The sequence below is a fragment of the Crinia signifera genome, chromosome 3, assembly GCF_055691185.1.
Source record: "Crinia signifera chromosome 3, ASM5569118v1, whole genome shotgun sequence".
Taxonomy (NCBI): domain Eukaryota; kingdom Metazoa; phylum Chordata; class Amphibia; order Anura; family Myobatrachidae; genus Crinia; species Crinia signifera.
This window is the reverse complement of record NC_139219.1, coordinates 126,083,209-126,097,331: the sequence shown is the minus strand read 5'-3', so window position 1 is coordinate 126,097,331 and position 14,123 is coordinate 126,083,209. Positions and strand designations below refer to the sequence as shown.

The following is a 14,123-nucleotide window of genomic DNA, read 5'->3' as shown; positions in this document are numbered from 1 at the left end:
GCAGCCCCCGCGGTGGCGGGGAGGCGCCGGGGGGCTGCGGGCGCTGGTGGATCTCCGCCAGCTCCCCACTGCATGTGGGTGCAGCGGGAGCTGGCAGGGGGGTCTGTGCGACGCGGAGGTACCTGTTTAAGGGAGAGCCTGGAGGTCCCTGCGCCTGCGGCGCTGAGTATGATGCTGCCGGGGTCCCTGCAGTGAAGTGGAAATAACGCGCTATCTCCGCTGGAGATAGCGCGTTATTTCCACTTCACTGCAGGGACCCCGGCAGCATCATACTCAGCGCCGCAGGCGCAGGGACCCCGGCAGCATCATACTAGGCGGCGCAGGGACCTCCAGGCTCTCCTTTAATACAGGTACCTCCGCGCTGCACGGACCCCCCTGCCAGCTCCCGGGGGGGTCCTTTAAAGGGGGGGGCAGCTGCAAAATTGTCCCGGGGGGGGGGGGGGGGCGGTGAAATTGTCCCGGCGGGGGGGCGCAAAAGTTTTAGTTACGCCACTGACTTGAGGGAATGCTGAGAGTCTATAGAAAGCCACCTTATGGTCCTGCCACTCCAACTCAGAACGTGGGAATCTGATGTATGTCCACCACAACTTCTTTAAAGCAAGTAACACTTGAGTAAAATGCTTAGAGAAAGTGGGTTGTGATACCCCCAAGGACCATGAGGTCACAGACTGAGTGGAGCCTGTGGCCAAATAGTAGAGGGCACACATTAATTTCTGGAGCCCAGACACTGCATAGTTGCCTCCCCCGAAAGGGTCCAAATCATCTCTCACCTGCTCATATAAGTCCAACAGGTTATTACGGTTCAGCCTAAACATCCCCACAACCTGTTGATCCGAGAGGGAGTCCAGGTACAGCCTAGCATGATACATACCTGGGGTACGCAGTAGTCGGGGGGCTACCTGGATTTGGTGCGCAGCTTCCTCCCTACTGCGCAGCTCCTCCAAATGGGCCACATCACAAGTCAGCAACTCCAAACCACTCTGCAAAATCTCCATGTCTCAAACCCTCACAGGTGTCCTTAATGATGTTGGGGTATATGTAGGGGTGTTTCTGAGTGAAATTGAGGGCACCTGTGTTGAAATTAACCATTTGTGCACTTGACCAAAGTGAGTTCTGGGTCAAATCGCCCAACAGAACCTGGTCTGAAAAAAGTGTGATTATTAGACACCTTAAAAGTGTGATTTGGGAAAACGCATCCCATTAAATAAGCGATTTGTATACTTTTCTGTATGAAAACATCTGGATGCGATAAAAGTGCGCTTTTTTACCACACTTTCAGTACGCATGAGTTATCGCACAGAATATGCGATATCCGGTCCTTAGCGCATCCTATTAAATATGCGATTTCAAGGAAAAATGCGATGTCGCCATTTTTTTTACTAATAATCGCCAAAAAACACATCTCATCCCATAGAATGTCACCCTTACTGTTTTTTGTACAAGGCACATAACTCCTTATGCTTAAAATTATCATCATGTCTTTACAGACCTGATGAAAGGGCCTTAACAACATGAAACAATATGGTTGGAAGTCAACCTTGTCTTATTTGCTGCAAAATCAACAGTAAGAGGCAGGGAAATTTCGGCCAATAGGATACAGACTTCCAACAACAAGTAGACTGCAATCTATGGCTCTTGTAGAAGGGGACATTGGTACTGCATATGATTCATTCTGTAATGTCCAGTTATCTTCCTTGCTGGTACCTGATACAAATATTCATTTAGACCAACCACCCATTGTTTTTATTGTGGCTTGACCCTGTTGGAGAAAGAGTGCTATATAAATACAAATCATTATTATTTTTATTATTATTAATAACAATAAACATTACTTTGCTTTAATTTAATCTTTGAGTAAAAGTATTTTGCAGAAATTCTTGGAGTTCTTGATGCTTGTGAACCTTTTTTATTGTTTTTGTAAAAAATAAAAGCTGCCAATATAGCATGTGGCATTAATTCTAAATTCACGTCCAAAGAATAGGAAAGCAAGCACTAATGATGTCAAAAGATAGTGTCTATAGCAGAAAATGACATAAATCAGCCGTCAGCTGAAAGGTCCTCTATGCATGAAAGGGTTAAACAGAAAACGTAGATGCTTTGGAAGTGGTGCAATTCATTTGAAAGAAAAGGTACAGTAGAACACATGGAGCAAAAAAGGAAAAGGAAAAAGGCAAATTGATAAAATACACATAAAAACAATATATTATTTAAAAAAAATGTGACAAGTAGAAACGAATACAAAGAAAATGATTACTTATGAATATCGAAAATCTGTTATTGTACTAATGTGAACCTTGGAATGCAACCCAGAATTACTGTTTGGCAGTGATAGAACGTTGTAGAAAGTAAAGATACCAAAAATTGCCTATATGAGTTCTTATGGCCGCTCTACCATTGGGCAGCTGCCTAGGGCACTGGGATCTAGGGGATGCCACAGAATGAAGGGTGTCTATGAGGAAGATATGCTTGTTGTACTTAATACAGGTAGCAGCCAAGGGAATTCTAAGATACCACCTCCACACTATCACTTGTGCAACTGGAAAGTAGGTATTAGTGGCAGTGCGGGTTGTGGGGTTGGGAGGGGGCAGTGGATATTTGATTATGGTGCTGAGACAAAAATAAAGTCAAGTATTGCCTAGGGTGCTGAGAAACCTTACACATGCACTACCCAAATCTGCAGAGGCACCACAGGGTATTGGTCCAGAACAAAATCAAAATCAATTATTTATATCCAATGTGATGGGTAAATACAGAGCTGGTGGCTGCCAATCATAAAATGTATGGACAAACAGAAGCACAACAATGTCCACCACCACATAATTGAAAACAGGTATAACACTTAAGGCATAATCTACCTATTTGAATTTTAGTTTTTGTTAACTTTATTAGTAAGTGTTTTTTTCCTAGCGATGCTCCGGAAAAGTGCTGATGCTGATACACTATAGTTATAGTAGGTTTGGGAACTATAGGCTTGGCCTATATAAAAACAGAGACATCTTGGTAGCTCTGCTCATCCCCTCCATTATATGACTGACATTGAAAGCTCCAGACAGATAGACATCCTTCAATAAGCGCAATTCACATATTTGGTTTAAAAAACACCAGCAGAACAACACTTTTTTCCAAGGTGCATTTATTTCTGCTTTGCTCCTAATTCAGACCCAAAGAAAAATGTACTAAGCCTTGAAGAGTGATACATTGAACGGAGATATAGAACCAGCCAATCAGCTCCTAAATGCCAATTTAAAGGCTTTGGAGAATGACGTATACTGTATGAGGTTGCTCTTTTAACTAACTCCACTTTATCTCTCTCCATGACTTAGTAAATGGACCCCTTGTTACATGGTAACATAGTAATTAAGGTTGAAATAAGATGTTAGCCCATCGAGTTCAACCTATCTAACTTGTAACTACTGACGTGAGTAAATCATATCTATAGGATTCCCTTAGTGGCCAAAACTGCATCCAGTTTTGATTTAAATTCATTAACAGTAGTTGCTGTAACCACCCCCACCGGCAATGAGTTCCAGAATTTTACAATGTATGGAATTTCAGTATGGAATTTATATTCCTCAAGCCTCAGTACATGTCCACGTGTCCTAAGTATAGGCCTGTTAGTGAACAAATCATCTCCCAGTTCCATATGATTCACAATCCTGTATTTGATCATACTAATCATATCACCTCTCAACCTCCGTTTCTCCAGTTAAAACATATTCAGCCTGGTTATCCTATTTATCTTTGTATTCTAGTGATTCAAGACCTTTTACTAGCTTATTCGCCCTTCTCTGTATCTGTTTCAATTAATTTATCTAATTTTTAGGGTGCAGTGCCCAGAACAGAACACAGTATTGGAAGTGTGGTCTCACCAATGACTTGTAAGGGGCACTATCACATTGGCATCCCTTGAATCCATTCCCCTTTCAATGCATGCCAGTGTCCTGTTTCCTTTTGCTGCTGCACTTGAGCAGTATGCCCTAATATCTAAATTATCATCTATGATGACCCCTAAGTCCTTCTCCACTCCAGAATTTCCTATATTAACTCCATTTAGCCTATATAGATATGTTCTTTTACCATCTCCGAGTTTATTGATTCATTGAATATCAACTATAAGGCTATAGTGCTATGACAAAATTAAATTTTTTATAAAATATAAGAATGGGACAACTTGCGCTTTTTTATACAGCTACTAAAATTTTATTTTCAAACATATAATATACTTATTTCAAACAATCACAAATCTTTACAAATTGTCAATTAGTGTAGATGAAATATGTAACATTATTACACATTTTGTATTTTCCAGGATAACACAATGAAGAATATTTCTGGTTATATGTACATTCAAAATTTTTAATACTGGAAAAAATCATGGTATGAACTGAAGAAGCTGCATTGTGCTTCTTCATATGCCTTCGGTTTTTAAGAAGGATTCCATCAGATTATTAATTTCTCTAGAAAAAAAAGCATGTCTTTAATATATCCATTGCCATTTTCCACATATATACAATCTATCTATTGATCTACTGTATCTATTGATCTACTGTATATATCTATCTATATATAGATATATATAGAAATATATCTATATATAGATATATATCTATATATATATTTTATATATATATATTGATAATAAAAATAATGGCGGTATGAGTGCTAATCCTATTAAAATCAAGATTAAAAAAACTCCACAGAGTCCCCTTCTTCTTTGATGTGGCTGCCTTATCTCCAATGAGCTTCTGTCTGGTAACCCCTCAAATGAATCTGAAAAAATTCACACCGTGATCCCAATGCATATAAGGGTTAAACCAGCATTAAACGTCCATTACCTTGCTACGGTGGTTTTAACCCTTATATGCATTGGGATCACGGTGTGAATCACCGGGGAGAAGAATATTAGAGGGAAAAGTGAATTTGGAGAAGGTCAGGGAGTACCCTGTGGAAATAACTGGGAATTCGCTCATAAAAAGTGGTGGAAGGCCACTGATTACGGTACACCTTTTGACATTGGGGTGCTTGTGTTTCTTTACCTGTGGTGAAGGGAAACTAAAAACTATAATACTACACTAGGAGGCGCCATTCTCACTCTTTTTTCCAGATTTTACATTCGGGGTTCCAAGAAACAGGAACCCATAGGAGAAGGAGCTGCCACCCCGGAACAAGATAGGGGGAGTGTATCTTCGATCTAAACACTGGATAGTGTACATTTGAGAACATTTTAAATCCAGAAAGTGTGGAGGAACAGCGCTAGCACCACTACAACCCATATATATATATATATATATATATATATATATATATATATATATATACACATACTGTATATACAGCCGAAGGATGTCACTCGGATCCGAGGTTTTTAAACAATCACACTAACACCGTCTCGAATAGACAAAATTTCAGGGAGTTACCCCTTTTATCAAAAGCTGATAAAAAGGGGTAACTCCCTGAAACATTGGCTATTTGAGACAGTCTCAGATCTGAGAGACATCCAGTTTTGATTTAAATTCATTAACAGTAGTTGCTGTAACCACCCCCACCGGCAATGAGTTCCAGAATTTTACAATGTATGGAATTTCAGTATGGAATTTATTTTCCTCAAGCCTCAGTACATGTCCGCGTGTCCTAAGTATAGGCCTGTTAGTGAACAAATCATCTCCCAGTTCCAAATTATTCACAATCCTGTATTTGATCATACTAATCATATCACCTCTCAACCTCCGTTTCTCCAGTTAAAACATATTCAGCCTGGTTATCCTATTTATCTTTGTATTCTAGTGATTCAAGACCTTTTACTAGCTTAGTCGCCCTTCTCTGTATCTGTTTCAATTCATTTATCTAATTTTTAGGGTGCAGTGCCAAGAACAGAACACAGTATTGGAAGTGTGGTCTCACCAATGCCTTGTAAGGGGCACTATCACATTGGCATCCCTTGAATCCATTCCCCTTTCAATGCATGCCAGTGTCCTGTTTCCTTTTGCTGCTGCACTTGAGCAGTATGCCCTAATATCCAAATTATCATCTATGATGACCCCTAAGTCCTTCTCCACTCCAGAATTTCCTATATTAACTCCATTTAGCCTATATAGATATGTTCTTTTACCATCTCCGAGTTTATTGATTCATTGAATATCAAGTATAAGGCTATAGTGCTATGACAAAATAATTTTTTTTATAAAATATAAGAATGGGACAACTTGCGCTTTTTTATACAGCTACTAAAATTTTTGACATTTTATTTTCAAACATATAATATACTTATTTCTAACAATCACAAATGTTTACAAATTGTCAATTAGTGTAGATGAAATATGTAACATTATTACCCATTTTGTATATATTTTCCAGGATAACACAATAAAGAATATTTCTGGTTATATGTACATACAAAATTTTTACTACTGGAAAAAATCATGGTATGAACTGAAGAAGCTGCATTGTGCTTCTTCATATGTCTTCGGTTTTTAAGAAGGATTCCATCAGATTATTAATTTCTCTAGAAAAAAAGCATGTCTTTAATATATCCATTGCCATTTTCAACATATCTACAATCTATCTATCTATTGATCTACTGTATCTATTGATCTACTGTATCTATCTATCTATATATAGATATATATAGAAATATATCTATATATAGATATATATCTATATATATATTTTATATATATATATTGATAATAAAAATAATGGCGGTATGAGCGCTAATCCTATTAAAATCAAGATTAAAAAAACTCCACAGAGTCCCCTTCTTCTTTGATGTGGCTGCCTTATCTCCAATGAGCTTCCGTCTGGTAACCCCTCAAATGAATCTGAAAAAATTCACACCGTGATCCCAATGCATATAAGGGTTAAACCAGCATTAAACGTCCATTACCTTGCTCCGGTGGTTTTAACCCTTATATGCATTGGGATCACGGTGTGAATCACCGGGGAGAAGAATATTAGAGGGAAAAGTGAATTTGGAGAAGGTCAGGGAGTACCCTGTGGAAATAACTGGGAATTCGCTCATAAAAAGTGGTGGAAGGCCACTGATTACGGTACACCTTTTGACATTGGGGTGCTTGTGTTTCTTTACCTGTGGTGAAGGGAAACTAAAAACTATAATACTACACTAGGAGGCGCCATTCTCAATCTTTTTTCCAGATTTTACATTCGGGGTTCCAAGAAACAGGAACCCATAGGAGAAGGAGCTGCCACCCCGGAACAAGATAGGGGGAGTGTATCTTCGATCTAAACACTAGATAGTGTACATTTTGAGGACATTTTAAATCCAGAAAGTGTGGAGGAACAGCGCTAGTACCACTACAACCCATATATATATATATATATATATATATATATATATATATATATACACATACTGTATATACAGCCGAAGGATGTCACTCGGATCCGAGGTTTTTAAACAATCACACTAACACCGTCTCGAATAGACAAAATTTCAGGGAGTTACCCCTTTTATCAAAAGCTGATAAAAAGGGGTAGCTCCCTGAAACATTGGCTATTTGAGACAGTCTCAGATCTGAGAGACATCCTCTTGCTGAATATATATATATATATATATATATATATATATAATGGATGGCAATAAGGCGTCACTCGGAGACTGGATACAACTTCAAAGATTTATTGTGTGGTGACCGACACCAGTGTTTCGAGACAACAGCTCGTCCTCAGGGTTCAACTCACAAACATCAAATGACAGAGTTAAATACCCTACAAAGATTCCCGCGCCCACCAATGCTTGATTGAACTTACCTGGATCAGGTGTGCCCTCTGCGTCTGTTGCGTGTAGTCAGAACACTCCTAAGCCACTGCGTGCTTCCTGGTGATGTCATCACCCCGCGTCCCCGCCTCTGGAACGCACGCCGGCGGTCGGAGCTCTCCTGACTTCCGCATAACTGACACGCAGGAGCTAACCCATCCAGGATTGATCTATGAGCACAATGCAAAAGATGTGCAATAAAGTGTCAAATACTTACACAACATTAAATATAATCAACAATTTTGATACAATATTAATATATATATAAAAAAAGTGACAAAAAGAAATACAAAAAAATACAAAAAAATGACGGACAATGTTAAAAAGTGTAGTAACCCTTTGTTGGTCAGAATCAACCTATTAATAGGATCATACATACAAAAAATCCCCTTAAAGGGGAAGTAATACTATTATTTATATCAATATTATTAATAGAATAATCCAATGATCTGACCTATATTGGGCAGGTGGTCTACACACTCTGGAAGCACTCCGGATACAGAAAAAATTGATAACATTAAGAAAAGCATTATAAAAATATGTATTCGCTGGTATACAGACCAGCATGTGCTATAATGCCAAAAAGCCTTACTTGCAAAAAACTTGTTTTCGCAAAAAAGATTTGCAAACAAAATGGAGACAGACATATGTTAACACACCAAGGTACTAGCAATGCATATTATAGGAAGCTTTGTAAGCCATGCTGTTCATTCAACCCCCTAGGCGCGATGGTGTCCAGCAAATGGATCCATCGCGCCTCAGCTTGAAGAAGCTTTCTACCTCTATTACCACCCCTATAATGTATTGGTATATGATCAATAATTTTTGACCTCACACTGGCAACACTGTGACTCTTCTGCACGCAATGTCGTGCAAAAGGTTGGTCACTATTGCCGCTGGCCAGGGCTTGTCTGATAGCGTGACGATGATTCGCCATCCTGGTTTTGAACTGACATTCTGTCTTGCCCACGTAATAAAGACCACATGGACAAGACAGAACATAGACCACGAATTTAGTAGAACACGTGACCGCAAATTTGATAGGGATACTGCGGCCCGTGTGTGGATGATTAATGAACTTCCCTGCCAGTAAAGAACCGCAGGTCGTGCACCCCACACATTTGTAACAACCCGCCGGTCGGGTCAAGAAATGTGTGGGTGCAGCTTTTTTAGTGAGCTCACTAATATCTAATTTCACTACCAGATCGCTTAAGTTTCTCCCCCGTTTATAGGATGGCATAATTTGCATTTTATTCAGACCGGGTAGTTCCTTATCCGTGGTGATAAGGGACCATTGCTGTTTCACCTTTCTAGTAACCACCTGGCTATCGGTTGCAAATTCATTAACCCAGGGAATCTTAGATTTAATTTGCTCTGCCCTGTCGGGGGGATTTAATGCTACCTCTCTTGGGGTTTGTAAAACCTTCTCTTTAGCTTTCATGAGAGAGCCCCTCCTATAACCTCGGGCTTCAAATTTTTCTTGCATTAAATCCAGTTGCTTAAAGGTTTCTACAGGATCACTAGTGATCCTGCGCACCCGTAACATCTGGGAAAAAGGGAGACCTTCCCGTAAGGGAAGGGGATGGCAGCTTTCGTGGCGTAAAAGAGTGTTTCTATCTGTTTCTTTAACAAAAATACATTATAGGGGTGGTAATAGAGGTAGAAAGCTTCTTCAAGCTGAGGCGCGATGGATCCATTTGCTGGACACCATCGCGCCTAGGGGGTTGAATGAACAGCATGGCTTACAAAGCTTCCTATAATATGCATTGCTAGTACCTTGGTGTGTTAACATATGTCTGTCTCCATTTTGTTTGCAAATCTTTTTTGCGAAAACAAGTTTTTTGCAAGTAAGGCTTTTTGGCATTATAGCACATGCTGGTCTGTATACCAGCGAATACATATTTTTATAATGCTTTTCTTAATGTTATCAATTTTTTCTGTATCCGGAGTGCTTCCAGAGTGTGTAGACCACCTGCCCAATATAGGTCAGATCATTGGATTATTCTATTAATAATATTGATATAAATAATAGTATTACTTCCCCTTTAAGGGGATTTTTTGTATGTATGATCCTATTAATAGGTTGATTCTGACCAACAAAGGGTTACTACACTTTTTAACATTGTCCGTCATTTTTTTGTATTTTTTTGTATTTCTTTTTGTCACTTTTTTTATATATATATTAATATTGTATCAAAATTGTTGATTATATTTAATGTTGTGTAAGTATTTGACACTTTATTGCACATCTTTTGCATTGTGCTCATAGATCAATCCTGGATGGGTTAGCTCCTGCGTGTCAGTTATGCGGAAGTCAGGAGAGCTCCGACCGCCGGCGTGCGTTCCAGAGGCGGGGACGCGGGGTGATGACATCACCAGGAAGCACGCAGTGGCTTAGGAGTGTTCTGACTACACGCAACAGACGCAGAGGGCACACCTGATCCAGGTAAGTTCAATCAAGCATTGGTGGGCGCGGGAATCTTTGTAGGGTATTTAACTCTGTCATTTGATGTTTGTGAGTTGAACCCTGAGGACGAGCTGTTGTCTCGAAACACTGGTGTCGGTCACCACACAATAAATCTTTGAAGTTGTATCCAGTCTCCGAGTGACGCCTTATTGCCATCCATTATACTTATGGTCGCTGACCTGGGAAGGCACCGGAGCAAGTATTGTTTACTTAAAGTCGTGGAGTGCCGGATTCTTCGCTTGTTTGTATTGAGTTGGACGGTTCCGTGGCTGGGACCACCCGCATCTCTATCAAGGCACCCACACCCTCTTCTTAAGCAAGTGTATCCTACAGGAGATTCTCAGTGAGTAACCCCAGTTTCTTGTGCATGGTGGTCTTAGCACACTGGTGAAGCACTCTAGCCTGATTGCAGATTGGCTCAATATGGATACAGACCAGGGGATCATACTTTCCCAAATAGATACTGGGGACTTTTTTAGTTACTCCGATGTTGAAGCTGATAAAATCATCAAAGCAGGTGCCTCCACAGCCCATACAGCAGCTATTGAAAATGAGGACCTGTATAAGGACTGGTTTGCCCTAAAAAAACGGGAAATCGACTATATGATGCATGCTTCAACTTTGTCTGAATATTATAAAGACAAGCAAATACCGCGAGGTTTTAGAGTAACTAATATGCCCACCATTGGCAGACAGAGCATCCCGTTTTGCAAACGTTGGGTGAGCATTCTTAATAAGTGTTCCATGGACCTCGTACTCCTTGTGGTGGATGAATCCACTAAGGAACTCGCCTTGGTAAGAAGTAAATTGGCCACTTTTGAGTCTACACATAAACCTGCACTTACGCAAGATCTCCAGATGGATTGGGCAACCAAACTCAACCAACAGATTGAGACTTATCGACGCGAGCTCATACGCTTCAAACGTGAAAAAAAGCGTAAGGTGCAATTAGACTATGAGCAGAATCACGTTTATTTATGGCTCAGCACAGATGGTCCCAAGGGGAATAAGAAACCTTATGTGAGAAGATACAGGAGTTGACAGCATCTGGATTATGAAGGTACTAGCACCTCAGCTAGCGATACGGATTTACAAACACCTTCCTCCTCAGCATCAGGAGTCGGCCCTTTAGGCGTACCTTTGCAAGCCTCCCACAAGCCACCAGCAGGTCGAGGCGCAGGACGCGGCGCTCCAAGCAGAACGAGCGCCAGAAAAGGTCGGAAGGTCGTACGCTAGGTAAGGACTTGGTGTTTAATCTGTCAAGTACCCCTCTAGATGCAACTGAAACACTTTTACTTTCCAAGGGGTTATCTTTTGTGCCGACGTCTAAGAGAGATAGCTTCCAATGGAAAGTGGACACTTATAGATTTGGTCGATCCTTAAGACTCCGAGAACACTTTGATAAAAACACTATCATCCCCAGCTCTAGCACAGGTTGTGAGCCTGAACCCCCAACAACCCCCCCCATACCACCGCAGTTAAGAAAATTACAGGCGAGATCTCAATTTGACCCACAATCCCACAACCCTTCTATACGCACCTTTACGAGAATGATGGAGAACTCTATCCACACTGTTGAGCCCACCTTACTTATTGCTAATAATTTGTCTATCCAAGAACGTAAGGCCCTTCAGTCATTACAAAAAAGGACTGATATAATCATCCGTAAGGCTGATAAAGGGGGCTCAGTAGTGGTACAAGATCTTGATAAATATGTACAGGAATGCCAGCGTCAGCTATCTGATGGTGAGGTTTATGAACATTTGAGTTGTGATCCCTCTGATGAATATAAAAGGGAATTGGACGGTATCCTTGCTACAGCTCTCAATGATGGTTCGATTGCAGATAATGTTTGTGCAGCTTTGAAAACAGACTTCCCTATTGTGCCCCTTTTTTACACCTTGCCTAAGGTGCACAAAGGTTTGGTAGATCCCCCTGGCAGACCAATCATCTCTGCCAGGGGATCTTTGTATCATACTGTGTCTACTTACCTGGATGCCTATCTTAATCCCTGCATACAACAAACTAAGGCGTATTTAAAAGATACAAATATGTTGATTAAACGCCTGCAGGAGGTGGATAGTTGGCCAGATAATATGTTACTCTGTAGTGCTGATGTTACCAGTCTATATACATGCATCCCCCACACACAGGGGATGGATGCTGTGAGTTTATTGATTGAGAATAATGACGCCTACTGTGGTCCTGATGCACAAACATTTATGAAAATGTTATTTTTGGTCCTGCATAGAAATTACTTCACCTTTAATGGGGAGATGTACAGGCAGAAACTTGGCTGTGCGATGGGATCCCCGGTGGCCCCATCGTATGCCAATGCTTTCATGTGCCTGATAGACAACGAATTATTTTTTCAGGGCCCTAATAGTGATAAGATCTTACTTTATCTTCGATATATCGACGATTTGTTGATTTTTTGGCAGGGGTCCGCCGATTCCTTGAAAGAGATGTTTGAGTCCCATAATTGTTCAGAAAGTCCAGTTAAGTTTACTTTTACTATCAGTGATAATTTTGTTAATTTTCTGGACGTAAAAATCATGCTCAACAGTGGGAGACTCTCTACTTCTATTTTTGTTAAAGAAACAGATAGAAACACTCTTTTACGCCACGAAAGCTGCCATCCCCTTCCCTTACGGGAAGGTCTCCCTTTTTCCCAGATGTTACGGGTGCGCAGGATCACTAGTGATCCTGTAGAAACCTTTAAGCAACTGGATTTAATGCAAGAAAAATTTGAAGCCCGAGGTTATAGGAGGGGCTCTCTCATGAAAGCTAAAGAGAAGGTTTTACAAACCCCAAGAGAGGTAGCATTAAATCCCCCCGACAGGGCAGAGCAAATTAAATCTAAGATTCCCTGGGTTAATGAATTTGCAACCGATAGCCAGGTGGTTACTAGAAAGGTGAAACAGCAATGGTCCCTTATCACCACGGATAAGGAACTACCCGGTCTGAATAAAATGCAAATTATGCCATCCTATAAACGGGGGAGAAACTTAAGCGATCTGGTAGTGAAATTAGATATTAGTGAGCTCACTAAAAAAGCTGCACCCACACATTTCTTGACCCGACCGGCGGGTTGTTACAAATGTGTGGGGTGCACGACCTGCGGTTCTTTACTGGCAGGGAAGTTCATTAATCATCCACACACGGGCCGCAGTATCCCTATCAAATTTGCGGTCACGTGTTCTACTAAATTCGTGGTCTATGTTCTGTCTTGTCCATGTGGTCTTTATTACGTGGGCAAGACAGAATGTCAGTTCAAAACCAGGATGGCGAATCATCGTCACGCTATCAGACAAGCCCTGGCCAGCGGCAATAGTGACCAACCTTTTGCACGACATTGCGTGCAGAAGAGTCACAGTGTTGCCAGTGTGAGGTCAAAAATTATTGATCATATACCAATACATTATAGGGGTGGTAATAGAGGTAGAAAGCTTCTTCAAGCTGAGGCGCGATGGATCCATTTGCTGGACACCATCGCGCCTAGGGGGTTGAATGAACAGCATGGCTTACAAAGCTTCCTATAATATGCATTGCTAGTACCTTGGTGTGTTAACATATGTCTGTCTCCATTTTGTTTGCAAATCTTTTTTGCGAAAACAAGTTTTTTGCAAGTAAGGCTTTTTGGCATTATAGCACATGCTGGTCTGTATACCAGCGAATACATATTTTTATAATGCTTTTCTTAATGTTATCAATTTTTTCTGTATCCGGAGTGCTTCCAGAGTGTGTAGACCACCTGCCCAATATAGGTCAGATCATTGGATTATTCTATTAATAATATTGATATAAATAATAGTATTACTTCCCCTTTAAGGGGATTTTTTGTATGTATGATCCTATTAATAGGTTGATTCTGACCAACAA

The 14,123-nt window shown here is 40.6% G+C and overlaps 1 protein-coding gene across 1 annotated transcript in view; it reads right to left on the bottom strand.

Moving 5' to 3' along the window:
• The window catches only part of LOC146062913 (uncharacterized), a 43,061-nt gene that overhangs the window by 20,119 nt on the left and 8,819 nt on the right, over nt 1-14,123 (bottom strand). The window contains exons 3-4 of the mRNA XM_083174921.1: nt 12,894-12,967; nt 10,925-11,032 (exon numbers count right to left, since the gene is read on the bottom strand). Of these exons, the coding sequence (XP_083031047.1) occupies nt 10,925-11,032; nt 12,894-12,967 (182 nt within the window). The remainder of the gene's footprint in view (nt 1-10,924; nt 11,033-12,893; nt 12,968-14,123) is intronic.